The sequence below is a fragment of the Equus caballus genome, chromosome 7, assembly GCF_041296265.1.
Source record: "Equus caballus isolate H_3958 breed thoroughbred chromosome 7, TB-T2T, whole genome shotgun sequence".
Taxonomy (NCBI): domain Eukaryota; kingdom Metazoa; phylum Chordata; class Mammalia; order Perissodactyla; family Equidae; genus Equus; species Equus caballus.
In genome coordinates this window covers 3,023,983-3,051,153 of record NC_091690.1, presented here as the reverse complement: position 1 = coordinate 3,051,153, position 27,171 = coordinate 3,023,983, and the positions used below count along the sequence as shown (strand labels likewise).

General features: G+C 59.9%; 2 protein-coding genes and 1 long non-coding RNA gene across 4 annotated transcripts; 1 reads left to right on the top strand and 2 right to left on the bottom strand.

Annotated features, from left to right (window-relative positions):
• Positions 1–55: 55 nt before the first annotated feature.
• On the bottom strand, positions 56–5,574 carry SHD (Src homology 2 domain containing transforming protein D). Its single transcript, XM_014741143.3, has 6 exons — positions 5,253–5,574; positions 4,141–4,246; positions 3,875–4,063; positions 2,798–2,921; positions 1,859–1,978; positions 56–467 (listed from the first exon to the last, which is right to left on the bottom strand). Exons 1-6 carry the CDS (start codon positions 5,529–5,531, stop codon positions 281–283), a joined length of 1,005 nt encoding a protein of 334 aa, XP_014596629.2. The 5' UTR covers positions 5,532–5,574; the 3' UTR covers positions 56–280.
• Positions 5,308–16,520, top strand: LOC111774180 (uncharacterized). Of its 2 annotated transcripts, XR_011440362.1 has the most exons (3): positions 7,934–8,238; positions 10,206–10,478; positions 16,080–16,520. It is a non-coding gene; the product is annotated as an uncharacterized lncRNA (long non-coding RNA). The 2 variants fall into 2 exon arrangements; XR_011440363.1 differs by lacking the exons at positions 7,934–8,238; positions 10,206–10,478 and adding an exon at positions 5,308–5,429.
• Positions 11,204–26,703, bottom strand: YJU2 (YJU2 splicing factor homolog). The gene is made up of 8 exons (XM_001496436.5): positions 26,360–26,703; positions 24,711–24,811; positions 23,139–23,283; positions 20,841–20,975; positions 18,080–18,261; positions 16,792–16,912; positions 13,697–13,841; positions 11,204–12,746 (listed from the first exon to the last, which is right to left on the bottom strand). The coding sequence occupies exons 1-8, from the start codon at positions 26,381–26,383 to the stop codon at positions 12,634–12,636; spliced, it is 966 nt and encodes a 321-aa protein (XP_001496486.1). The 5' UTR covers positions 26,384–26,703; the 3' UTR covers positions 11,204–12,633.
• Between the last annotated feature and the right edge of the window lie 468 nt (positions 26,704–27,171).

The window sequence follows — 27,171 nt, the reverse complement described above, 5'->3', positions numbered from 1 at the left end:
ACCCCCTTCTCCCTCCAAGGGTCCGTCTCCCTCTTCCCAGATAAGACACTTGAAACACACAATAACTTATTTATTTTCTACACCAGCGGGGGCCTTCGAGACACAGCTCTGGGCCCTGGACCCAGAAGGGGGCTGAGACGGGGGTTCTGATGAAGACTCATGGGTGGGAGGGGTAGGGGGTCCCGCCGTATGGCCTCCTCCAGGAGTAGAAAGACCTCCAGTGTTTGCAGCCGGTGGTTCTGGGCCCTCACCGCCCAGGGCCAGGGGCTGAGGCTCCCGGTCAGGGGGTCTGTGTGCCCACCGGGTACAGCAGGGCCAGATGCTCTGCGCCCTGCACGGGCAGGGGACGGGAGCTGTAATGGAGCACCAGCTCCGACACGCTGGCGAAGGGACCGCTGTGCTGGCCCAGCACAAACTGGTTCTCTCGGGTCCGCGCGAACTTCAGATGCAGAAAGCCCTGGCTGCTCCTGGGGGACACAGGGGGCCTTGAGCACCCCAGACCTGCTCTCCACCCCCAAAGCCACCACCCCCCCATCGCCTCCAGGAGCAGGGGCTGACATCCCCAAGTACTTCTGGTAAATAGCCACTTGGTGCCAAGCGGTTGGCTTGTCCCACACTGTCTTCCTTGCTTGGGACCCTAAGGAGGCAGCTGGAGGCCCTGCATGGTGGGGGTCCCTCCCGGGGACACGGACTGGACTTTCTCTCTCGATCTCTTGTGCCACCCCTCCTGGGCCCCCCACTAGTTAGCCCCCAGTTTGAGGTCCCTTTCCTTTCTCTTCATCTCGGGTGGGTGGAATGACCTAGAACCTGGAGATCGCTCTGTCATCATCATTCATATGAATTAAGCACTTCCTGTCTCCTGGGCACTATTCTCAACATTTTCTCACATAGTTTTTTCATCTCCTCATTGCAGTATTAGCACAAACTTGGTGCTAGCTAGTGTTATCCTCGTTTTACAAGTGAAGAAACTGAGGCCCAGAGAAGCTGAGTCACTCAGCTAGGGTCACATAGCTAGAAAGTGGCAGAGGCAGGATTTGAACCGGCGTCCGAGCCCTCTTCCCATCTTTTCCTTTGAGGAATCACATACTCAGATGCCTAATACAATCGTAGGAGCGGTTTATAATCAGACACACTTAGAATCTCAGGCAGAGAGGTGGGCAGAACCGAGGTCTCAAACTCAAATGCCTCCAGGGCCATTCTGAGATTCTGGCCCCCGACAGACACAAATGGATATACTTCAACTTTTGGACTCGGAGTGGGGGGGGGTCCGAAGAAACCTCGGAAACGTAGTTCCCCATCTCACCCAAGGCCTAGGTCTACTGTATGGCTTCCACTCCATCTTTTTGCATACCTCCGGCGACAGGGAGCTCATTCCCAGATGGAACCATGATGGTGACCTCCCTGGAAGCTCCATCCTCTGGTCCTATAAGCCCCACCCATTGGCCTGGAAGCCCTGCCCATCGGTCCCAGAAAGCCCGACCCACTGGTCCCAAAGCCCCGCCCCTGGCTTGGAAGCCCCGCCCACTGGCCACAAAGCCCCACCCCTGGCCTGGAAGCCCCACCCATCAGTCCCGGAAACCCCACCCACTGGTCCCAAAGCCCCTCCTGGCCTGGAAGCCCGGCCCACTGGTCCCAAAGCCCCCCATGGCCTGGAAGCCCCGCCCATCAGTCCTGGAAACCCCACCCACTGGTCCCAAAGCCCCACCCCCTGGCCTGGAAGCCCCACCCACTGGTCCCAAAACCCCACCCCCTGGCCTGGAAGCCCTGGGGCCTCTCCCCTCTGCTCCCACTGAATGAACCCTATAGCGGGACGCATGCAGTCCTGTGACTCTGTCCCTCCAGGGGGCTGGGGTCTCACCTGAGGGACAGGGAGCAGTCCTGGGGGCTGGTCTCGCTGAGCCGCACCAGGTAGCTGCCTTCCTTGCAGAGCGACAGGAGGCTCTCGGCATCCGCCCTGCTCAGGGGGCCGTGAAACCACCTAGGGGGCGGGGACAGACGTGTCACGATGGGCGAGCCCCCTTCGCACACACCTTGGGGTCGGGGGCAGGCAGGGTCGCTCCAAGGCCTTGTGACATCCGGGCAGACAAGAACAATCCCCTTGGGTTTCTCCTCAGGGCCGGGGTCTTCCCCAGGGGGCAGCTGCTTCTCCTTCCAGCGTTCTCTGCAGACGAACCAGCGCGAAGTCCCCGTTCCTCAGCCAGTTCCGCGTGGCCCGCCTGAGGGGCCTGCGGACGGCTGTGATCAACACGCCCTGTGCCCACCAGGCCCGGCTCAGCGGGGTCAGGGCGGTCCTCGAGGAGCTCCCAGGCTGGAGGGACACGGAAGACCCAGACCCCTCAGCTTGGGGGCCGCACCCTAGCCCAGAGTTGGGACCCCTTCAAAATCCTGCTCCCCCCAGTTCCATCCCAACATTTCCTGGGGGGAGGGGAGAATGACTTTGATCCCTATGCTCCCAGGCTTAAAAGCCCCGCTCAAGTGAAGAGAGGAATTCTCCTTTTACTCTATTTGAGCCAGGCACCATCTGGGGGGTTTTGAGCCCGAGGTTCGGAGAGGTTCAGTGACCTGCCCAAGGTTGCACAGCCAGGAGATGCAGAGCTGGGGTTTGAAGCCAGAGTCTGATGCCAGAGGGAGCCAGACTCCATCTGATTCTGCTTTGCTCCTAGCTGGGCGGCTGGCAGTGCAGGGGGCACCCAGCGAGGAGTAGTGGAAGGAATGAATGAAGGGAGTGAATGAGCCCCCCCTAGTTAAGGACTCTGCAGCTGGTCTGGGCTCTTCCGTCTGCAGCTTCCCCACTCACGGCTGTTTCTCCAGGGGCAGGGCCGCGTCCACGCGCTCCGCGGGCTGGGGGCTTCTGGGCGGGGGTCTCCGCAGCTCCTTGGCGGAGCCCGAGGTCCTTTCCCACTCCGGACTGTCGAACTGCACTGGAGGGGGCGGGTTAGAGAGGAAAGGGTTAAGTCCCGCCTACCTGAGAGGGGCGTGTCAAGGGCTAGCCAATGGACTCTCAGGAGGGAGGCGGTGCCAGCTTGAGGCAACCTATCAGAATCCAGAAGAGGAGGGGCCGGGCTTAAGGCTGGGGCAGGATTGGTGCCGCCAACTGGCCTTCAGAAGAAGGGAGGGCGTGGTCTTTCGTAAATCTGCATAGGAGGGCGGGGCAGTTCCCTAAGTGACAAATCCGAGAGCAGGGGGCGTGGCCAGAGGGATGGGTTGGCCGTTCAGCCAGATTCTGGCCAAATCATCGAGCTGGAAAAACACTCCTAATATACAGACAGGTAGACTGAGGCCCGAGCCCCAACTCCCCTCCCGCTTCTGGGGCAAAGTTGGCTTTGCACAACTCTTCCCGCCCCAAGTCATTTTATTTCTTTATTAAAGCAGGCCTCGTTATTACCACTTTTATAGAAGAGGAAACCGACGGTCAGAGACTTATCCAAGCTCACCCAACTGGCTCAGGAATTGACCCCAAGTCCACCTAATGACAGCTACTAAGCAATGCTACCCTCTCCCCCGAGAGCTTCCATGCAATTGAGCCCTTTCTAGCATTCAATTTACAAGCACCTGTTGGCGGATACTAAAGTGATGCCCATTTCACAGGTAAGGGAACTGAGACTCAGAGAGATAATAGTCTGACACTAAAGCCCATCCCGGCACTATACTGAACAGAGCGAGCAGGCTCCATTGTGCTCTAAAAGCGACTTCAGCTTCCAAGGAAGAGGAATTTATGACTATCAGTCATTCACACTTTAGTGAGAATTAACAAACTCCCAATGTGGCAGATGATTGTGGTTTACTCTGTAAGTTGAAACAGGGGACGTGGGACCAGAGCAGGAAATAGAGGGAGGCGGGAAGTGAGAGGTCAGGGCCGGGGTGGGAGAAGCACCTGCGAACGCCTTGGAGATGTGATCTTTCTTCCACTCCCAGGGCTGGTCATACTCATCGGCGGGCCGTTCATCCTCCGGGGGCAGCCGGCTCTGTCGAGGCCTCCGCCCGGAAGGAGGCCCGTCCCCCGGCTCTCGGTCCTGCTCCTCGTAAGGAGTGTCGTACAGCTGCACCCCTCTGCACGGCAGTTCTGGGAGGCCGAGGACATTGTCAGCTCCCACTCCCGCCCGGGACCCAGTGCCCTTCCCCCAAGCCCCGCCCACTCACCGCTCACGACCCACTGGGCATCGTAGGGCTCCATGTAGCCGTCATCCGGGGGTGGCGGGTGGGGCTGGGCATCGAAGGGGTCCGAGTACTCGGTGTCACCTTCTGACTGGAGAGAGATGGAACGGAAGGGGAGGGGCTCAGGGGGACCTAGCCGAGCTCTGGATACCCCCTGCTGGGCGACGGTACAGCCCTGCCTGCCCTCTCTGGGCCATCTGACACATCCCCCCAAGCAGCTCTTTTTTTTTGGAGGCGGGTAGGGAGCCCCTGCAGACAGATGCCAGCGTCCCTTGCTTTCTGGCTCTGTGCCCTTCAGATTGTCCCGGGTGCAGAGCCGCGATCTGTCCTTCACTAATTTTCATGTTTATCAGCTGCCCGCACTGTTCTAAATATTTACCCATATTTACTAGCGGTACCAACACTCAGTGAGAACATTATCCCCATTTTACAGATGACGAAACCAAGGCACAGAGAGGGCGAGTGACTTGCTCAGGGCCACACAGCTGGTGAGTAAGAGGCAGGGTTTGACCCCATGGTGTCGGCTTCCTCCTCCCGCCTCTCTGTGCTTTTAGCCACCGCCCACACAGCCTCTCCTAATCCTCTTCGAGTCCTTGTCTGGAACTGGGGGTTTGGGCTGCACCGGGACCCTCTAGAAAGATACGGAAGAAGACACGGGCGGCGGAGGCAGGGCTGGGTTCAAACGCTAACGAGCTAGGGCCCTGGGGCCCCGGGCGGGTGGCTTCTCTTCTGCCAGCCTCAGTTTCTACTTCTGTCAAATGGGAGTAACCACCCAGGAAGGGCAGAGAGCAGGGGGGAGGGTGCTTCTGTGCATGGAGGGGAGGGCCTGGCTCGGAGCTGTTTCAGGAAGGTTCCTCCAGCCGCCCAGCCCAAGGGGACCGGAGGGGGCACCAGGGAGCTGGGGGGCAGGGGGACAAAGCCGGGTGGCTCAGCGAGGAAGGAGACCACCCAGCGTCAAACAGGTGCGGAGCCTGGGGAGTGTCTGGCCCGCCCCTGGGGTCACAGAGAAGACGAGCTCCCCGAAGTCGGGGCGCCCAGCCCGGGCCTCCCGACCGCATCTCCCGGGGCCACCCAGCCAGGGGGACGTGGCCACGCACCTCGCCCCCGGGGCTGCCCAATAGGACCTTGGCTCTGGCCGCGTCCGCCGCCTCCACCTTAATGAGCCGGTGCTTCGGGGAGTCGTACTTGGCGTCGCCGGCGCCCCCGGGGTCGGGCTCGGGGCGGCCGTCCGCGTCCTCATAGGGGTCCTCGAAGTCCAGGTCCTTCTGCTCCCGGTAGGCCCTGAGGATGTCGCTCTCCGTGTAGTCGGGGGTGGGCGGCTGCGGAGGGGGCCTCCGAGCGCCAAAGCTCAGATAGTCCCGGAGCCACTTGGCCATCTGGGCGCGCGGTCCCCCCAACACCCGGCCGCGGTGAGAGGGGGCCCCACATGCCCCGTTCCGGGCCCCCCTCCTTGGCAGACGCCCCCCCCCCCCCCGGGAGGAGGATAAGGATCAGGTGTGCCCCTTGGCTCGGCTCAGAACAGGGGAGAAAAAGGAGGGGACGGGGGACGGACGAGGAGCCGGAGCCCACCTGAGCCCGGCTCTGGAAGGACCGCGGGGACCCGGCGCCCCGCAGGGCCCTGAATGCCGAGCGCGGGGGCGCCGGGCCAGGGCGAGGGGCATCCGCGGAAGCGCGCGGACTTTCCGCGGGCAGCTCGGCCGCCCGCCGCCTCCGGGAAGCCCGGGGTCCCTTTCTTGGGGGTCCGGGGGTCGGGGACAGCGCCGCCTGCGGAAGCCCCCAGCCCCGGCTGTGCCCGGGCGCCCGGTTCTCAGCGCAGCCGGCGGCCTCCCCGGGGGCGCGGGCGCCGCGCGCAAAGTTGGGCCGCGGGGACGGCGCCCCCGGCGCGGCGCATCCTTTGTTGCGCTCCTCTCGGCTCCGGGGGGAGCCCCGGGTCCCTCGGCCCCCGGCCCGGCCGCCCCGATCCGGTCCCAGCCCCGGGCACAAAGGGAGATAAAGCTCCTCCAATCCTCCTTCACGTTTTGGAAAGACTTTACCGCCGCCGCCGGCGCGCGCCCGGGAGGTGGGACTTTGGGAAGGGGGCGCGCGGGCGGACGCCCCAGCCCCCGCCGACCCCCGGCCGCGTCCCGGGCAGCGTCGTCAAGGCTTCCCCGCCCCCCCCACCTCCGCCTCCGCGGCTCCCCCGCCTCCCCTCCCCCTGCGCCCCCCTGGAGGTGACGGAGACCTTCAGCTGTTCTGGGGAGGGGGGCGCCGCCGCCCGCGGAGGGAGGGGGGACGCGGGGCGGGAGTGGCGGGGACCGGGGCCGCGGCAGCCGGACGCTGACCCGGAGGACCGAGGCCGGCGGGAGCGAGCGAGGTGCGCGGGAGGTGGGGACCGGCGGGGGCTGACCTTGCTCGGGAGAGCGGGAGGCGCGGAGGCGGGAGGGGGGAGAGGAGGGAGGGGAGGGGGCGACGGGCCGGGAAACGGGGGGCTGGACTTGACCGCGAGGCGGGGTGAAAGTGACCGGCATGGGGTGAGGGGGGCGGGGGGTGACGTGAGTGACCGCCGCGGCGGGTGGAAATTGCACCAGGGTTTGGCAGGCGGTGTGGAAATGGTGCCCGAGGTCACTGGCTCAAATGGATGTGGACGCAGCTGAAGGAAGTGGGGAGGCGACGGGAGGGACGGGGAGCTGGCTTCCCCTCCCCCAAGAGGGCTCATCCCGGCCCTCCGCCCCCAGGGGACTAATTGCAGGATGCGGGGCGGGGGGCTGGGGCAGCTGGCCAGGGGAAGGGAGATGGTATCTGTGCCTGGCGCGTGTCCCCGGCATCTGTCCCTTTGTGGCTTCTGAGGGTGGAGGCAGGAGGGGGACAGAGATGAGAGGGGTCTCGCCCGGCCTGGCTGCCTGTTGGCAGCCGCAGCTGTCTGGGGACGAGGACGATAAGAGGTTTGGGGACAGCGAGAGGCGAAGGGAGCTGCCACCTCCGGAGCAAACGCATTTTTTTCTTTTCCCAAAAGCGGGCTTGCTCAGGTCCCATTGGAGTCACAGAGGGGCGGTCAGGGAGGATGGGACCCCAGGTTCCCTTCTCCCCGTGCCCCCTCTCCCAGGGTGGGCTGGTGCCGATGGCTTGGAGGGGACGGAGGGCCACAGTGCTCTGAGCCGCCCGCCCCCCCAGGAACAGCCGGGCCAGGCCAGCGTCTGTCTGCTCCTTGCCTCCCTGATTTGAAAAATGGGGCATCTAATAGGAAAACCCCCAGAGAGCTCAAGAGAGGCAGGATGGCCAGAAGGGAGTGAGTCATTTTACGGATGGGGAAACTGAGGCACAGATTGGAGAGGGACTTGCTCGGAGCCACCCGTGGCTCATTCTGCCTGGAAGCCACGATCTGGCCCGGCTTGGGGTGGCAGAGACCCGCCAGCGTCTCCTCATGGGATCAGCGGTTCTGCATCTCCCCTGCCACCACCGTTAGCCTGTCTCCAGATGGGGAAACTGAGGAACAGAGCTGACCAGGCAAAGCCTGTAAGGGCGGCAGGGTTCCCTGCGTCCCCCCCCTTTCCAGCTCCCGCGGTGTCGCCCACTGCAAACCTGTTGAGCTGGGTCCCCCCCCTGCAATGGGCGACAAGGCAGCGTCCCCGGCGACCTCGGGGGAGCACGGCGGGTAATTGTCCTGTTTTCTGTCAGCCGCGAGGCGATTCCCGGCTTGGGGATGAGCTGTTGACAGATCTCATCAGCTCCCGGTCGTCGCCCTGGTGGATAACTGCGAGCCATCTGAGGTATAAATATTTGAGAGGGGCCTTCTAATTGCAGAGAGTGCCCGGAATAGCGATGAGAGGCCCCGAGGCGGAATCAAACGGCGTTTGACTTCCCTGCGCCTCAGGAGCCAAGCCGGCATCTCCCGGGGCGCCCGCCCCAGCCCAGGAGAGGATGGGGGCGTTCCGGGAGGAGCGGGAGGCGGTGGCAGAGGAGGAGGAGGAGGAGGGCGGGCTGGTGGTCTGGTGACCTCCAGGAGTGACCTTGAAGACCCACATCACCTCTAGGGGTTTGGCGCTTCTGATTGCGACAGCAGGGAGCAGGGGCGCGAGGCCCAGAGGAGACACCTCGTGGACAAAGGCAAGGAGGCGAGCAGTGTGGGGGTCCTGGGCCGAGGGGCCCTCCCTTCCTCCAGCGCTTATGGTTTAAGGGGCAGTTTATCAGGGGCATCTCCTTGAACATCTTCTAGAACATTCCATCACCCCCAAAAGAAATCCTGTCCCCACGTGCAGTCACTCCCCACCCCCTCCCCAGCCCCTGGCCCCCACGAGCCCGCTCTCTGTGTGTGGATCTGCCTGTTTTGGACGTTTCACGTCCATGGGATCACACGTCGTGTGTCCTTCTGTGTCTGCTTCTCTCCCTGAGCGGCGTGTGTTCAGTCCGTCCACGTGCGGCTGCATCGGGGCCTCCCCCCTTTTCATGGCTGAGTAATATTCTATTGCATGGCACACAGTAGGTGCTCAATAAATGCTTAGGGTGGACGGGGCCTCAGGAAGGAGCTGGATGGGGTTCCTGGCTGGGGGCTGTGCCTGCCCTCCCGGTCCCTTACCCTTGACTCATGGAGCAGCACCCGGATCCACGAGTCTGAGGCAGGGTGGGAGCCAAGGCGCCAGGCCAGGAGGGGGCCAGGTTGGGACGGTCCGCAGTGGGACCTAAAATCTCCTAATCTGATGGAGGAGACAAGGCCTTGCCTCGGGAGCTCCTAGTCTGGCAGAGGGACAAGCTCCTGGACACAGCTCTGCCTTTCTCAATGCGCAGTCTGAGGGGAGCAATGTGGCCTTGCCCTCGGAAGCCCCCAGTCTGATGGAGGAGGCATGGTTCTGACCTCAGGGGCCCCAGTCTTCAAGGATCGCAATCAGATGGGGGAGGCACGGTCCAGCCTTCAAGAGCCCCTAGTCTGATGGAGGAGGCATAGCCATGTTGTCATGAGCCCCCAGGCTGCATGCGCTGTGGGAGCCTGGGGGTCAAAGATGGAGCCACTGTGCCTTGAAGCCATTCCAACGCAGGTCCTGCCCCCACCCACCCTGAGCCCTCGGGGCGGCCTCCCCTCCTCTGTGAAATGGGGCCGTAGGGGGCCGAGCTGGGGTGTGGAGGGGCTCAGGCACAGGGGCGGCCCCTGGGCTCCTTCGCGAGGCCCAGGCTCAGGGTCCCCCCCCCAACCTCCGCCCAGTCCCTCTGATGTGCTCCCGTCCCTCTGATGTGCTCCGGCAGCCGGGCAGCCCTGGGGGAGATGATGGAGGAGATTCTGAATGAGGCCTGACAGCTCGGGAGGGGATGACAGACACGGAGCTCCAGGGGGACGGAACTGTCAGCAGCGATGGGGGAAGGGCAGGCTCCTGAGCAGAGGGGGCTCCCGGGGAGGGCGGGCAGGCGGGGAGGGAGCGGGGGCGGCGGGCCGAGGCCCCGGCCTCAAAGCCAGCAGGGAAAATAAGAATTGAAGAACCCATTCCAGTGGGGTGCGGAGGGGTCAGGGGGGCGGCAGGGAGTGGGCAGACCGTGCAGTTCCCTGGGCCTCAATGTCCTCATCTGTGAATGGAACACAGCCACTCAGGCCACTAACATTTATTGAGCACCTACTGAGTACCTGGATGGACTCAGGGGGTGGGGACACATTCATCAAGACACCTAGCTTTGGGGCTGGCCCGGTGGCACAGTGGTTAAGTGTGCACGTTCAGCTTTGGTGGCCTGGGGTTTGCCGGTTCGGATCCTGGGTGCAGACAGGGCACTGCTTGGCACGCCATGCTGTGGTAGGCGTCCCACATATAAAGTAGAGGAAGATGGGCACAGATGTGAGCTCAGGGCCAGTCTTCCTCAGCAAAAAGAGGAGGATTGGCAGCAGATGTTAGCTCAAGGCTAATCTTCCTCAAAAGAAAAAAAAAAAGACACCTAGCCTTGCAAAGCTCATTGTCTGGGGGGGGGGGGGTCTGGCAGGTAGGGGGCCCCCATGACCCCAACCTCCTTGAATGTGGCCCCTTGAATGTGGCCGGGCCCTGTGGCTTAGTTTTGACCAGCGGAATGTGGCAATGGTGACGGAATGTCACTTTCAGCTGACTCTCCTCTCGTGCTGGCTTTGGGAGACAGTGGCTGGAGGAGCCGTGTGGGCAAGTGACGGAGGGCGGCCTCTGGTCACAAGCCCGAGGGGAACTGAATTCTGTCCACAAGCACGTGAGCGAGCTTGGGAGCAGATCCTGCCCCAGCCCGGCCTTCAGATGAGACCCCAGCCCTGGCCGACATCTCGATTGCAGCTGCGAGACCCTGAAGCAGAGGATCCAGTGAAACTGCATCCAGATTCCTGTTGTTTCCAGCTGCGGATCTGGCGGGTAATTTGTCACGGGGCATCAGATGACTAACTCGGGAGCCCCAGACAATAAAGACACCACCTCAAGGCACGCTCTCCAGCGATGCTCCCCAGCTCCATTTTCATCACGGCTCCCACCACCTCTAGCATGTGTTTATTTTATTTATATTTTATTATTACGTTTAGACACATTTACTCTTTTATTCCCCATCCTCCAACAAGAATGTCACCTTTATGAGCAGGGACTGTCCGTTTTTCCTCACTGCTGTGGCCTCAACGCCTAAAACAGAGCTGGGCACACAGTAGGTGCTTAATAAGTAACAGTGAATGAGCAAACGGACTAATAAGCTTGCACAAGGAAACGCAGATGAGCGAGTTTGTGTGAAGAGCTCAGCGCGAGAGGTGGGCAAGGGTAAACGCCAGCTGTTGTCATTCCTCACTGTCACTTCATCCACCATGTCACACTGAGAAGAGGGGAGCTGGCGCCTGTCCTCGGGTGACCTCAGCCAGGAGAGTTGCATGGACGGTGTGAGCCTAGAAACTGGGGGGCAAGCGGGTGTCCTGACCCCCTGCCCCTGGAGTCTGTGGGGAGCAGAGCTGGTGTTCTGGATGGGATGGCACACTTGCTCCGAGGGGCCTGATGGGAAACATGTGGCTTCGCAGGGCACAGCGCCTCTGCCCTCACCTCTCCACCCTGCCACCGCAGAGGAAAGGCAGCCGCAGGCAACCCACACGCAAATGAACATGTCCGTGTGCCAATAAAACTTTATTGACAACAGCAAGCTGGGGGCCGGATCTGGCCCTCGGATCGGAGTTCGCTAACCTGTGTTTTGGAACGGAGTTGGGCTGACATTTAACAATAGGCAGTAAGTGACAGTGACAGATGGCACATGCTTGTGGCAAAAACTGGGGTGGATCCTGAACCACGGGGGCTCAGGGGGCAGCCTGAAGGAAGGAACCCACGGGGACCAGGGAGGCCCCAAGCCCCCCCCTTCCTCACGACCTCTTAAGTCAGATGTTTCTTTTAACCAAGAGTCTGAAGGGAGCACATCCAGGCACCGTGCGTGACGCTGAGTCTGAGGACAACAGGCATTGTGCCGGGAGATGCTCCACAGCTGGCTCCCTGGAGGGGGCCCTGACACTAGCGTTTGCCGAGTCCCGTGGTGCAAATACTCCCGCTGTGGCCAATTTTAAGCCACAAGTGTGATGCTGCTGAGGGCAGGACCGGGGAGACACGGCCAGCCTGAGCCAGTGTCGCCCGCCACTGGCCGGCTTCAAACCAGGACCTGGGGTCTTGCAGCCGCGGAGCTGGGAGGGGCCCCAAGTCGTCAGCAGAAGCCCTGGCTGGACCCCAGGCCACCTCTTCCCGTTGTCCCCAAGCAGGGAAATGACTTCGGGGAAGTGGGTCCCGAAAGTGGGGGCGTTTCCTCCCCCAGACTCTGACACTGAACAGCACAAAACGTCAGCGGCAGATGCGACGCGAGAGCGTGGGTGACAGGAGGGCGGACGCGAGCCACCCTGGGGCACAGGGGCAGGGACGGGGCTGGAGAATCCCGGAGGGGAGAGGCCTGGGGCGCAGTGACCCCGGCAACCTTGGGGCCCTGAGCTTGGGGCCACGTTTCCCGGTCACAGGACCCCGTGAGCGCTGGCCTGCGGCGTAACAAACTAGCCCCAACCCTAATGCCCTAAACGGCCAACGTTTATTGTCTCGTAGCTTCTGAGTCAGGGGTCCTGGACCGGCTAAGTGACACGGTTCTGGGGCCCCTCCTCAGACGCTGGCAGAGAGGGGGCGCCCAGGCCAGGTCGGCGGGTCCCTTTTATTGGCTCCAGACGGTTTGGAGATGGGGCGGGGGTGGGAGATGGCTCACCCACATCCCTGAAACATGGCTGACAGCGCAAGGACCGTCCAAGAGACGGCCGCGAAGCCCTGCCGGAGCTGCTCCAGGATGTCCCACCCTGAACTCGGGGCCAGGAAGTGGCAGCGTGAGCGGGGGGCGGCGAGGTCCGGACGGCTGCTGGTGGGGACAGGAGAGGAATCGAGTTCGTCGTTGGCCCCATCGCCCTCGGGCCATATTGGTGCTCGTCCGGTTGCGACTCTGGTCGGTGCCAAGGCCTCTGTTCCCGACCACCGGCTGGAGCCGCGGGACCCCTGACGCGGGGAAGGGCGCGGCTGGGGCTCAGTTGCTGCCGCTGCTGTCGTCGCTGTCCGAATACACGCCGAGCTGGTTCAGGGACGAGGCGCCGGGCGCCCGGGCGGCAGGGCCAGCTGCCTTCCCGTTGTGCACGGCGCCTGGGGGAGAGGCGAGAGCTGGCCCACTGCACTTTGTGCCCACGGCCCGCCCCGGACTGTTCCCGAAGGGCCGAGGGGGGCGACGCTGGGAGAGTGGGGCGGGCTGTTTCTGCTTATTCGTGGAGGGGGCGCAAACAAGGTGGCCTTTCTGGAAGGCGAGTGGCAGGACCCGCCACAGTTTAAACCCACATGACCTTTGACACAGCAACTCCACTTCTGCAAAGTGACCGCTGGAAACCCCGCCCAGGCGGCCAAAGGTGCCCGTGCCAGGAGGACACGGCAGAAAAAGGACACCGCTCCACGGCCAAAGGCAAAACACATGCTACAGGGACTAAGAGAAGCCGATCCTGGCTCCACCACCCAACCCGGCTGTGTGGCTCTGGGCAGGTGGCTTCACCTCTCTGGGCCTTGGTCCCCCCATCTGATAAATGGACTGATGACCATACTGACGACAACGGCTCACGTTCAGGAAGGCTCGTTGGGTGCCAGGACCCACGGCCAGGGCCTGACATGCAGCAGCTCGTGGACCCAACACGAAAACCCCAGGAGGCAGGTCCTGGCGTGACCCACACCCTCCAGGACAGGAAACTGAGGCACGGGGTCGGGGCGCGTGAGGTCCCAGGACCTCAGCCACAGAACAAGCACGTGGCGGTGCAGACCCGCGCCCAGGCTGCTCGCGGGATCCTGCTCTCGGCCACCTCCCCAGGCGGAGCCGAGGGTCTCGACCCCGGGGTCACACACGGGGAGCAGCAGCCACACAGGGCGAGGTGGGGACGCCCGGGAACCGCCTGCGAGGTGAGGCCGCGACTACGGACGAGGAGGACCCGGCAGGCGGGGACACAGCTCTGCCCCGCCCACCCCGCGGGCTCCCCACCGGCGCAGGGACGCTGCTGCCCCTGGTGGCCGCCGGGGGCACTGCACTCAGCTGCCCGGACCCAGAGGGAACCTACCAGGGGCGGATGCGGCAGGGTCCCGCCGGGCGCTCTGGTCCAGGTCTGTTTTCTTCACCACGACCAGGCCCGACAGCTGGGGCCTGCTGCCAAGGGTGCCGACGCTCCGCTCCCAGCTCTCTGCCTTCCTCTTGGCTTTCGGGGCCTGTGGGTGATGGGGGGACACGAGTCGGTGGTCCGTCCCAGACTCCCCCCTTCTCTGGCCTCCCTGCCCCTAGTCCCCTGCTGAACCAGTTGCCAGAGGGATCTCTGCCACCTCCACTCCCCTGCTGTGCTGTGTCTCTCTCCTGCCCTAAAAGCCTCTATGGCTCTCCATCGCCCTAAGCTTGGTACTCAAGACTCAAGGCCTTTGCCCACTTTCCATCCCACACACCCTGCACTTAGACTTCCTAAATCACACTGGGGCATCTCACCTTCACCACACCATTCCCTTCACCTGGAAATGCCCCATTTGCCTCTAGTGCACTTGGTGAACTCCTACTCATCCTTCAAAACCCAACTCCGGTTATCCCCCCACCCTGAGGAAGCCTTTTCTCACAGTTCAAGCTCAAACGAGTGCTGCCTGTCCACACCCACAGCCCTCTACTGCCTTATCCACCAGCCCCCCAACTGTGCTGCGGGTTCCTGTCTTGGTCACTGCTGGGTCTGCAGTGCCGCAAAGAGTTCTTGGCACGTAGTAGGTGCTCCATCAGTGTGTTTGAGCGAATGTGGCAAAATGGAGGCACCCACTATGGGGACTTGCTAGGGGGAGGCAGAAAGGGGCTCAGGCCCATCTCTGGCTCTTCAGTCACACAGAAGGGACCCCTTTTATGTTGAAATAGAGGAACCGGAAACCCCTAGATTCAGGAGGCCCCGTGTGAGCCGGGAGCGGGCGATGCGGGGGGCGTGAGGGGCAAGGTCCCACCTTCACCGTCTGCAGGAGGGGAGAGCGTGGACGAGCAAGATGGTCAGGACCACACCCACCCTGATGAACGAACGGTGCGAAGGAAAGACAGACGTCAGGCTGGAGCAACAGCGTCGGGGGGGGGGGCGGCCACTGCGGGCAAGGTGGTCAGGGAAGGCCGCCTGAGAGAGGTGACCTTGGGCCGACGGCAGAACGAGGAGGACGAGTTCACCAGTGGAGACGGGAGGGAGGGTGCTCCAGGCGGAGGGCACACTGAGGCAAAGGCCCAGAGGCGGGGCTGAGCTCGGCGCACCCAGGGTGCTGGGTCAGCTGGGGCGCTGCATGTGGGAGGGGGAGGACGCAGGGCCACACCGCACGCAGGGTCCCGGCCGCGGGGCTCAGGGAGTGGTGAGCACGACAGGTGCAGTCCAGGGAGGGGGCGGAGAGGGACCAGGAGTCCCAGGCGAAGCTTCCTCATCGGGACCACTCGACTGACTCATGGGGTCAGGCCCTCTGGGCGACACCATCACGGGTTCCCGGGCGGCCTGAGAGCTGAGAGTCACGAGCGTTTGTTCCCCAAACCGTCTACGCCGCGTGTGCTCGGTGTCATTGAACTCAGCCACCAAAACAGAAGTGTGGAAACAGACATCCTGCCATAAAAGCTACACGGAAGGTTCGAGAAGGTTCGAGAAGTCTCGATGAAGGCATATCGCTTAAAACAAAACAAAGAAAGTCTGCCGTCCAATGAGGGATCAGCAAGCTCGCCACCAAAGACCGGGAGGAAAAATCAGAAAAGCTCAGATTACTTTGAAATAGCTTTGATCTCTTGTTCCATTTAAAAAGAAAAAATAAAAAGAGGAAATTTCAGACAATGATATCTGGGGGTGGCTTGGGCGAGAAAGCCAGCGTGAGAGCTCTAATCAGGGGACATAGCCTCCAGGAAAATGTCTTGGTTCCCTGTTAAAAGATTAATGGGTGAGCGTGTGGGACCCCAAACCCAGTCTCGCTTCTGACAGTAACAGAATTCTCAGCCGGAAAATGGCTGCCTCCATGGAGGACTACACTTCCCAGCTTCCTTTGCAGCAGGATGTGGTCACATGGTTCAGTCCTGACCAATGGGATGTGAGCAGACGGATGCGCTCCATCACGGATGGAATAACCTTAATGGTCCTCGCCCCGCCCCTTTCCATTGGCTGGGATGCGACCATGGCACCGAGATGGCATCATCCCCGGGCCAGCAGGTCAGGAGAAGGCAGGCATCCGGGTCCCTGACACCATGGGGCCACCTTCCCTGTTCCAGTTGGCTGTGCACAACAGTTATTCAAGAGAAAAATATCTCTGCAGTTGAAACAGCCGTTACTTTGGGTCCTGTCCAGCGGCTGGACTTGTATTTCACTCAGACCACGAATGTGTTTTGAATTAAAATAACATGCTTTGGGGGGGGTCCCTGTGTAACTTACGATTTCCCACTTTAACTCCCTGTTTCCATTAACAAACCAGAGTGGGCTTGACCATCCTGGATAAGACAGCCGTGGTGGAAAATGCTGGTCGTCCACCTGCCACATCCTCCTCTTCCCTTCCTTCTGCCAGCACGGGCCAGCTAGAGGATGCGGCTCCCAGCCTGCCTTGCAGCTAGATGCGGCCACTTGACCGAGTCCAACCAACGGGACACGAAGAGGAATGACACTGCACAGGAGGTGGGCCACACCTGAATCGGAGCCGCAAGGCACTGGCAGGTGTTCCTCCACGCCCCCGAGCTGGAACCCGAGCGTGCCCTGAGCCAGCTGTGACCACAGAGCGGGAACCGACGCTCCAGGAGAGGGCAGAGCAAGGAGATGGAAGGAGCCTGGGCCTGTGAATGACTGCATGGAGCCGAGGTGCCCAAAGTCTGGGGCTGCCAGGACTGCTACGTGACCGAGAAATAAACCTCTGTGTTCTCAAGTCTCTGAATCTGGGGATCTCCTTGCTTCAACCGCTGAGGAAGGGGCTGGCAAACGAGTCCCATAGGTCGGCCACCTGTCTCTGTAAATGAAGTTTTACTGGCACACAGCCACGTCCACTTATTGTTGTTACACACGTTCCACGGCTGTTTTGTGCTGCGATGGCAGAGCTGAGCAGTGTGACACAGGCGGTCCGGCCTTTTAAGCCCACCTGTGGCTTACACTGCCCCAGCTTAGCCTGAGAGCCAGGGAGAGTCGGGCAGCCCACTCACCTCGTCCAGGATGGCGGTGGGGTTGGGCCGGAGGGCTGGCCGGGGTGGGGCGGGGGCGTCCTCCTCCTCTGAATCCGAGTCTTCCAGCAGCCTTCGCTTCCTGGATTCCTCCACCAAGGCCCTGAGGGACGGAACGTGGGACGTGGGGACGTGCTCCGCAGGGGGACATTGCTGGGACCCCCCGCCAAGGCGTGTGGGCCCTACTGCTCTTTCCTGACCTCATGGAGAAGTGGATGGAGGGGCACACAAACTCCTTTTTCTTAAAAAAAATTGTCTTTATCCACTGAGGGCAGTGAGTAGTCCACTGGACACTGGGACCAGCCTATCTAGACGGGAAGCACGGCCGGTGACCTTGGTCGGGGCCATGCCTGGAGCTCCCAGAAGTTCAGTCCATTTGGTTGTTATCATGACGCTCAAAACAGTGCCTGGCACGCAGAAGGTGCCCAATAAGTGCAGACTCCTCTCATGCTACTCACAGTATCACTGACCTGCCCGCCCAATAGGGCCGACCAAGCACCTACTGTGCGCCTGACCGCGCCCTAGGCCCCAGGGACACAGAAGTCAAAGTCCCTGTGCAGAGTGTAAAAGGGGGTGAGACGATAAAGCGAGAGACGGCAGGTCAGCAAGAAGGTTCCAGAGAGTGGGTGCCGTGTAGAAAAGCTGGAACACAGCGGGCCTGAGACTGTGCCCTCAGAGAGGCGGGCTCACCAGGCTGGCCCCCAGTGGCATCTGGAGCTAGACTCGGGCTCGGCTGCCCACGCTGCCTGGGCTCCTGGCCCTCAGCTTGCTGTGCAGACACGGGGTCTGGCCAAGCTCTGCTCCCTGCCTGAGCCCGGTCCCCCAAGAATCTCGGCCTGGTCTACGAGCCCTGGGGACGGCCCCTCACACGCACATCTGGTTTGGGGGAATTGGGCATGTCCTGTGGACTCCCCTGGGAGAGGACTCTGGAAGCTTCCGCCTGGTCTCCCGCCCCCGCCCCACGTGCCTTTTCCCTCTGCTCACTTTTCTGTTATAAACCACACTGTGAGGACAACTATGTGGCACGTCCTGGGGGTCCTCCCAGCAAATCTTTGAACCTGGGGCTGGGTCTGGGGACCTGACACAGATGCCATGAGAGAGAGTGAGATGGAGGAGGCGGGTGGCGGGGACGGCCTCCCTGAGAAGGCAACACTTGAGGGAGCCATGGAAAGATCCAGAAGCGGGGCGCTCCAGGCAGAGGGAATGGCCCGTGCGAAGGCCGGGAGGTGGGTGGAGCCCCGGGGACCCCCGGCCCGCCGCCCCGACTCACGCCGTCTCCCTCTCGTCCTCCTCCTGCTCCTGCTTCTGCCGCTCCTCCTCCGACAGGCGGTGCTGGCGCAGCATGGCCTCGAAGTCCACGTGCGCCTGCCGCTGGTTCAGGTCCTTGAGCTCCTGCAGGTTCTCCAGCACTTCCATCTCCAGCTTCGAGTCCTTGGTTCGGTTCTCCAGCACCTGGCGGGCACAACGACGCGGGCTGAGCGGGCTGGGATGTCACCCCTCGACGCGCCCCGCCTGGCCACGGGGGTCCCCACAGGGGTGACCACAGGCAGCCTGGAGCTTCGATTCACACGCCCAACCCGGTCCCATCGCTGTGCCCATTTCAAGCTCCAAACACTGAGGCCCGGGGAGCAGAACTGACCGCCTGAGCCCACACGGCTGGTCAGCACTGGAGCCAGGCGGCCTGGACGTCCAGCCTGGCTCCATCTTTAAGTAAAAATAACACTGAAGCTTTAAAAAGATAACCAGAGCCACTGCTCTGGGCCAGAAAGAGGATTCCAGATATAATCTCATTTAATCTTTACAAAAACCTCATTTTACAGACAAGGAAACTGAGGCTCAGAGACATGGAGCTGGCCGCCCCCCGTCTCAGAGGGCTGGCTGAGGTGAATTCTGCCTCGGCTGCTTCCTGGCTGTGTGACCCCGCTGCATTGTCCCTCTGGGAGACGGGTGAGACCAACTCCTCCTCCTGGAGGGGGGCTGGCTCAGGGACACGCCTCTGACAGACAGAACAGGACAGAGTGACGTGTGTCACTTCTGAGACGAGGTCATAAAATGCACGGCGCCTTCCAGCTCGTGCTCTGGGACCACTCAGTCTGGGGAGGCAGCCGCCGCGCTGTGGGGAGGCCCACACCGCAGCCTCTGCCAACAGCCACGCGAGGGAGCCACCCTGGAAACAGCTCCTCCAGCCCCGGTCGAGCCTTCGGATGAGGCCGCCCTGGCCGACAGCTCAGCTGACTCTGAGCCAGAACCATCCAGCTAAGCGGCTCCCGGATTGCCGACCTCAGAAACTGTGGGATAACGAGCGTCTGAAGTTGCGAGGTCTGGGGTAACCTGTTACGCACCAACAGCTAACCAGTACCCATACCCCTCCCTCCTGCCCTGCACGGCCGCTGGGGAAGTCGGACCAGATCCGACGTGGCTTAAAACAACTGGCAGAGCTTGGAGGGTCCAGGAATAGAAGGGCATTGTGAGGTGGCAGCAGACAGGAGGGAACACAGACTTGCTAATATTTCTCAGAAAGACCACAAAAAATGTCCAGCTGAGGATGAAAATTTCCTTGACAAATAACAATGACAGTATCGACATCATGAATTACTAACTAAGTGCCATGCCCTGGTTTAAGAGTTTTACGTGCGTGAACTCGTTTAATCCTCGCCACAAGTGTATGCAGAGGGCCTGGTTATCAATCTCATTCTACAGATGAGGATGCTGAGGCACAGAGAGGCCAAGTGCCTTGCCCAAGGTCACACAGCCAGGAAATTTTCAAGAGAACTTGTCCTTCTACATTTCTAATCTTAGTACCCACGGGTCTTATGGGTCATGGGAACCTGCTTAGAAAACTGGGGGAGCCACCTGCGAGGAGCACCTTGCATTACGAAGTCCGACTTCCTGTCTCCCTGAATTAGTTTTCTCTGGCTGGGTAACAATCTACCACCAGTGGCTTAAAGCAACATGACTCCACTCTCATGATTCTGTTGATCAGGAGTCAGGCCCGGCCAGGTTCCCTGGCGGAGTCTCACAGGCTGAAACCAAGGGGTTATGGCCTCATTGGAGGCCCAGGGTCCTCTCCTGAGCTCACTCAGGCCGCCGGCAGAACTCAGCTCCTTGTGGTCGTGGGACTGACTTCCCCGTTTTCCTGCCAGCTGTTGACCGGGGCCGTTCTTGGCTCCTAGAGCCCGTCTGCCGTTCCCTGCCACGCGGCTCCCTCCACAGCGACACTCCTCCAACCTCTGCCGTCCTCCGTCTCCAACTCTAGAGCCGTCTGGACAGCGCCCCCTCTTAGGGTCGACTGTGTCATAACCCAATCCAGCCTGATCACAGGAGTGAGATCCTCGTGTAGACACAGTCCCGGGACCACGCCGGGCATGTGACCAGGAGGCAGGGATCCTGGGGGACATCTGAGAGTTCTGCTGACCACACTCCCCAACCCATTGCCCCGCCTGGGGGTCTGAAGCAGGAAGAGACACTAACACCACCTGCACCCACACATGTGCACAAACACACACACACATGCACACACACACGTGCACACATATGCACGTGCACCCATACACATGCACACACACGTGCACCCACACATGCACACAAACACACACACGCACCTGCACACTTGCACCCACATAGTGCACACACATGCTCACACACATGTGCAGCTACGCACCTGCACACATAGGTGCACAGACATGTGCGTCCACACACGTGCACCCACACACACATGCACCCACACATGTGCACCCACACACACATGTGCACCCACACACACGTGCACCCACACACATGCACCCATGCACACACCTGCACCCACACACACACACGTGCACCCACACACGTGCACCCATGCACACACGTGCACCCACACACACACGTGCACCCACACACGTGCACCCATGCACACACGTGCACCCACACACACACACATGCACCCACACACGTGCACCCATGCACACACCTGCACCCACACACACACGTGCACCCACACACGTGCACCCACGCACACACGTGCACCCATGCACACAGGGCGCCCGGCTCACCTTCATGGGGTTGTTCAGCTCCTCGTCCTCGCGCTCCTTCTGCACCCTCTTCTCCTCCTCCTCCAGGAGCTTCTCGGCCTGGAAGTTCCGCGTGGCCCCGTGCTCCATGGTGTAGTCTGTGTTCTCGGGGTCTGTCTGGGAGGGAAGACGGGCAGACGTCAGCTCCTACGTTCCTGGGCATCAAAAGGTCCTGCTCTATACGGCGGCCAGCAGCCCGGGACACCTTCTCAAGGTGTGTCCCTCCTTCCTACAGCTTTTCTTTCTTTTTCTTGTCTTATTGCTTTGGCTGGTACGGTTCTTTCCATCTAGAGCTCCCGTCCCCTTTTGCAAACACACTTATCTCCCTGCTCCACCTGCAGCCCTTCAGCCTCCACACGTTTGCAAATAAAGGTCTCTGGGCCTTTGCACATGTTGTACCTTCTTTTCTGCTGTGTGTGTGTATGCACATGTGTGCACTTGTTAACATTTTTCCTTAATTATCAAGTACACATCAAGCACGTATAGAGAAAGCTCGTGTCTGTGTTTATCAAACAGAGAGCCAAAATACAACACGGTATCCTGCGTGAGACCCTGAAACAGAAAGAGACTTTAGCAGAACAACTGAAATCCCCATCACATCTGGAGTTTGGTTAATGATAATGTCCAACGTTTGCTCTTATTGTGACAGAAGCACCATGGAGACGAAAGACAATAACAGGAAGGGAAGCTGGTGGGGGGAGATGGAGCCCTCTGTGCTCTCTCTCCAGCTTCTCTGTAAATCTAGAAGTATTCTGAAATGACAAGTTTATTATCAAAAAAGAAAGCATGAGGAAGAGAGCGATCCCTATGTGCACGTGGCTGCAGAACACGTTATTTGGAAAATCGTGTAGGAAACTGTTAGAAGCGTTTGTCTCCACGTGGAGGGGCTGGCTGGGCAGAGGGGAGCAGGGAGCCAATTTTCCAGTGTGAGCCCTCAGTACTGTGTGAATTCTGTTTTCATCACATGCACGCAGAGACTTAAACTTACATATGTAACCCTAGTTATCAATCACCTGGAATTCTCCACGAGAAAGGCCAGTCTATGGCATTTTGCCACAATTCCTCTAGTCTTTAAAAAAATTCATGTATATTCATTAATATCTAAATATATACATACTTTGCAATTCAAGTAATCATTTTCTGGAAACAACCCAAATGTCCGTTGATGGGTGAATGGATAAAGAGGATTTGGTCCATCCACACAATGGAATATTATGCAGCTGTGAAAAGGAATAAGGCCCTGACACAGCTGCACGTGGACGGACCTGCACACACGACACTCAGGGAGGGAAGCAGACACAGAGGGACACACAGTGTGTGATCCCACTGACATGAAATGTCCAGAACGGGCAGATCCACAGACAGAGAGCGGGCTCGTGGGGGCCAGGGGCTGGGAGGCGAGGATTGGGGGGACAGGACTTACTTTGGGGGGATGAAAATGTTCTGGAATTAGATAAAGGTGGAAGCGTAGTACATTGCAAAGATACTAAAAACCAGTGAATTGTACACTTCGAAGGGGCAGACTGTATGGCATGTGAATTATATCTCAATAAACTTGTTGTTAAAAAAGTAATCAAAATATCTAATTCTTTAAAATATCTTTCTTGTTTATTTTAATCAAATCTTATTTATTTATTTAATTTTTTTAAAGATTGGCACCTGAGCTAACAACTGTTGCCAATCTTCTTTTTTTTAATTTTTTCTTTCTGCCTTTTCTCCCCAAATCCCCCCAGTACATAGTTGTGTATTCTAGTTGTGGGTCATTCTAGTTGTGACATGTGGGATGCCACCTCAACGTGGCCTGACGAGTGGCGCCATGTCTGCGCCCAGGATCCGAACCAGCAAAACCCTGGGCCGCCAAAGTGGAGCACGCGAACTGAACCTCTTGGCCACGGGGCTGGCCCCTCAAATCTTATTTTTTAACCAAAGAAAAAAGCTCATGGCAAAAAAAATACTCAAATGGTACAGAAGTTTGTGAAAACAAAAATTATAAGTTCTCCTCGTCCTTTCCCCAAATCCTTAATACCATCTTTGAAGTCACAATTAAAAGTAAAAACGTGATTGTTACTGGTCATGTAATATTCCACTGTTAATCGAATCCCCTATTATTGTACATCTAGGTTGCTTGTAGTTTTTTGCCTTTATAAATAATGCTGTCACAAACATCCCCCCAAACCTTTGTCTGTTTCCTGGGCATAAGGGGGAATGGGATTGCCTGGCCGGAGAGGACAGCAGCGGGTAACCCCAAGGGAGGAGGGGCCGGCCTGGTGGGCCACCTACCTTGAAGGTGATCTCTGCCAGGCAGCGCGTGCACTTGATGTAGAAGCGGAAGATGGGCAGGCCCAGGTAGGCCTCGTTCTGCACGGTCTCTTTGCGCGCGTTGAACTTCTTGCCCTTGTAGATGTACTCCCCACACGTCTTACATCTGTAGGGACAGGAGAGAGGAACTTGTGCGCCATCTCGGTGCCCTGGTTCCTAATGGTCGGATGCTTTGGAGTTTTGGCAGACGGCTGCTTGCATACCTCCAGGGACGGGGAGCTCCCTCCCACAAGGCAAGCTGCCTCGGATTCCCCTTTCCTGGAGTGCTCTTCTCACTATTATCTACCTGAGTCTCGGCCCCCGCGTCACCTTCTTGGGAAGCACCCAGATGAGGTGAGACTCGCCTGGCACACACTCCCGGAAGTAAGCTTGATGCTCATGGGGTATCCCGGCCTCCAGGGGGGACAATTCCTCCAGGAGCGAAGCCACACGGAGCCAGGCAGAGCTCCCGCCACGATGCCCTCCCTCAGCCCCTACCCCAGCCCCCGTGCTCCCCGGGCCAGCACGCCGGCCTCCTGGCCATTCCTACAAACATCCCCAGCTCGTCCCACCTCCGGGCCTTGGCCCTGCAGCTACCACGGCCTGGACACCCTCGTCCTTCAGACACCAGCTCGACCGGCCTGTCTTCTGACATTTCCTTGACCCAGCGAAGCACCCTCTCCCTTCCCAGCGGCCTCTCCAGTCACTGCCTCTCATGCCTGATCCCCAGGTCCGACATATGCCGCGCATGAAGGCACCTGAGCACTTGTTCATTATCTCCACCCGCCTCCAGGCTGTGGGCCCCACGGGTCCGGGACTTTGTCAGTCCTGACGCCCACAGTCCCTGGTGCCCGGCCTAGGCCCTAGCAGACAGCAGGTGCCTAATAAATGACTGCCAAATGAAGAAAAATGAACGAAGGGAGGGGAGAGAGAAAATAAACAGTCGACGGTGTGTAAATACACACTGAGTTTCACTGAACGAAGGTGTCTTTGATTACCAAGTGTATCTGACTTTAAACAAGCTGAGACATGAAAAATTGTGGGGCTTAGCATTGGGAAGATATGGTCATTCTGAAGTGGTATGAAGGGCAAGACCTGGGGTCGGGGTGGGTTTAGACAGGGGACCGAGAAGGCCTCTCTGAGGGGGTGAGGCCTAAGCCAGGATCTGAAGGATGAAGAAGAGCTGGCCGTGCGAGGACAGAAGGAAGAGTGTTCCAGGCAGAGGGAACAGCCTGTGCAAAGGTCCTGCGGTAGAAATGACTGTGGCTTTTGGAGGAGGTGAATGCAAGTGCAGGGCCCCATCTCTGTGCTCCCACTTTTACTACCAATGGTCAAGATCTTGAGCTGGCACCAGCTGGGAGCTCTGCGAGGTCAGGGTGGGGCTGGGGGTATTAATCCCGAACAGTGAGGAAAGGGAGATGTGGCCTGGTCACTCTGTCACTGGGTCGACGTCTGAGCCAGGACCAATGACCTGGTCTGAGCGCCAGGGATGGGCCGCTCTCTGCAGATGCTGGGCACCAGGACCGCCTGCCACGACAGGTGGGGGGCACTCACCTCATGTTGAAGGGGGCCATCAACCGCACCACGTACTGCCGGTCTTTGGGCAGCTTGAGCTTGGGGATCTTGGACGGGTCAAAGTCGGGAGGGTAGTATTTCTGTGGGGAGGAAGGAAGCGTCAGGGGAGCTGCTTACAGACACAGGGGTGGCCCGGGGCCGAGGGAAGGGGCCCTGGGGGCTGCGTCGGGTCCCCAAGACCACCCCCGGGGCTCGAGGTCTGAGACTCCGGCCATGCTCTCGGCTAGTACCCATTACAGTGGACGGACAGAGAAAAACCCGTGGAGGGAAAAGGCGCGTGGGGCGAAGCCCAGAGGAAACCAGGTGCGAGCTTCCAGAATCTTCTCCAACGGAGGCACCCAGGACGGCGTTCTGGGTTCCCCTGGCAGGCAGGTGCGGCAACGTGTGTGAAATGTCGCCACCCAGAGAAGCTCGCAGAGACCGGGCATCCAGGATTTCCGTCGGGAGCTGGCCACGCAGACGCCCATGCCCAGGGTGGACCAGGACTCCAGACTCCAGGCAGAGAGCAGGGCTCAGTGTAAACCACGTGCTGGCCCGGGGAGCCATTCTTATCAGGGAACAGGGGTGACCACCCTGACGTTCCAGGTCCCCTATGCCAGCCAAGGGCCAGCCTTGCAAGGCGGCCCTCCTGAGGACGGCAGCCTCAGGCCTGCTGCATCAACTTTGGGCCTCAGTTTCCCCATCTGAGGGATGGGTAACCCGTCCACCCACGAGGACTGGATGAGCACGGCCCTTAGCCCAGGTCCCGGCACACGGAAGTCTCTACTGGTACGTTATGGAAATAGATGGCTCCCGGCGGGCTCCTCAGGGTGGAAGGGGTTTCACGGACACTGCACTGGAATGCGAGGAGGCTGGGGCCGGATTCCCGACACACGTGTTTTTAAAAGAGGGACTGAGCCACAGGAAGGGGCGTCCAGCGTGACCTCCCAACCCTGGACTCCTGGCCATCAGTCCTGAGGTCTATTCTCTCTCTGTCCTGACATCCTGGACTTGCACACTCCAAGGACGGGGAGCTCACCCCCTTTCTGGGAGCTCATACCCTCCTGAGAGGTGGGGACAGGGACTCAGAATTCAGGAGCTCTCTTTCCCAGAGGCCAAATCCTGCCTTCCGAGACCCCCCTCTACCCCTGAAGCATCCTGGATTTCCCCCAACGGAGCAAGGAGGAGAAGTTGAGGCAACTGGGAGGGTCCCCTGCCGCAGAGCAGAAGAGCTCAGCAAAGTCTAATCCGTCTCTGGAACGCGATTGGCTGAGGAATCTGGCATGGGCGGGGCCTAACCGAGCCCCGCCCCCGAAGGCCATGGAGTAGAGCGGGAATACCGCTATGACTAAGGAAGCCCCGCCCCGAGGGACGTGATTGGATAATATCCTTCGGAAAACCCAATGAGGGGAAGTGATTGGCTAAATAGCCAAAGCTCCGCCCCTCACAAGTGATTGGATACGAGGGGAAGCCGTAGCGAAGGCCCACCCGCCGTGGAAGGTGATTGGGAGGAGTTTGAGTAGCCCCACCCCGCGGAAGGCCGTTGGGAAGAAGAACAAGGTTTCAACAGGAGAGCAGAGGAAGCCACCTCGGCCGGAGCTCCGAGATGTCGCGCCCCGGGTAGAAGGTCCCAGTCGCCCATCACTTACGTTTAAAACCTTCCGCTCCGACATCTTTGCCTCCTACTCTTCTCACAAGCACAAGACGACCGCTTAGGCTTGGTGTTTACCGAACTTCCCCGTCCGTCCCCTGCACTTCCGCTTACGTCACTTCCTCCGCCTCTATTATTGGCTGCAGTGCACACAGCTTGTCTTTTTCATTGGCTCCGATTCCCGTCTGTCAAGATCCACCTCCCTACTAGCTCCCCTTCGGCGTTGCAACCTCGGTGGTACGCGACGATGGTTCCGGGAGCCGGCTGGGCTTGGAGAAGCTCCGAGGAGGCGCTGCGCCCCCTAGAGGTCGGCGGCGGCTGGTTAAAATTTCGTGGGGACACGACGTGGCTGCCGGTGGCGACAGTCCCTGATGTTCATTCCATTATCCAGCAAATAAAGCGCTGAGCGTTGAGCGCGTCCCCTGTGTGCTGATCTCTGGGAATCCACGCCTCGTTCTGTGTCCCTAGCGTCCACGTGGGGGGATTAGGGGGGACAGTTCCCACGGGCGACAGACACGTGTCCACTCAGGAGCCCCCTGGACGCCCCATCCCAGGTTCCCCCTGAGTCACAGGCAGAGATTCGAAGATCAGGCTGCAAACCCACACGCCGGCTCCCAAATGTCCCCCCACTGCCCACCCGCCTCGACCCTATAAAGAGGAGGTCCCCCCCAATCCCTTCCGCAGCCGCCTCCCCGCCTCTCTAGACCTTAATTCTGTGTCAGACACGTGCTCATCGCTGGGGACACATCAGAGACCGAGGCAGAAGACTCCTGCCCTCACCGGGATCCCGGTCTGTCTGGCGGGACAGAC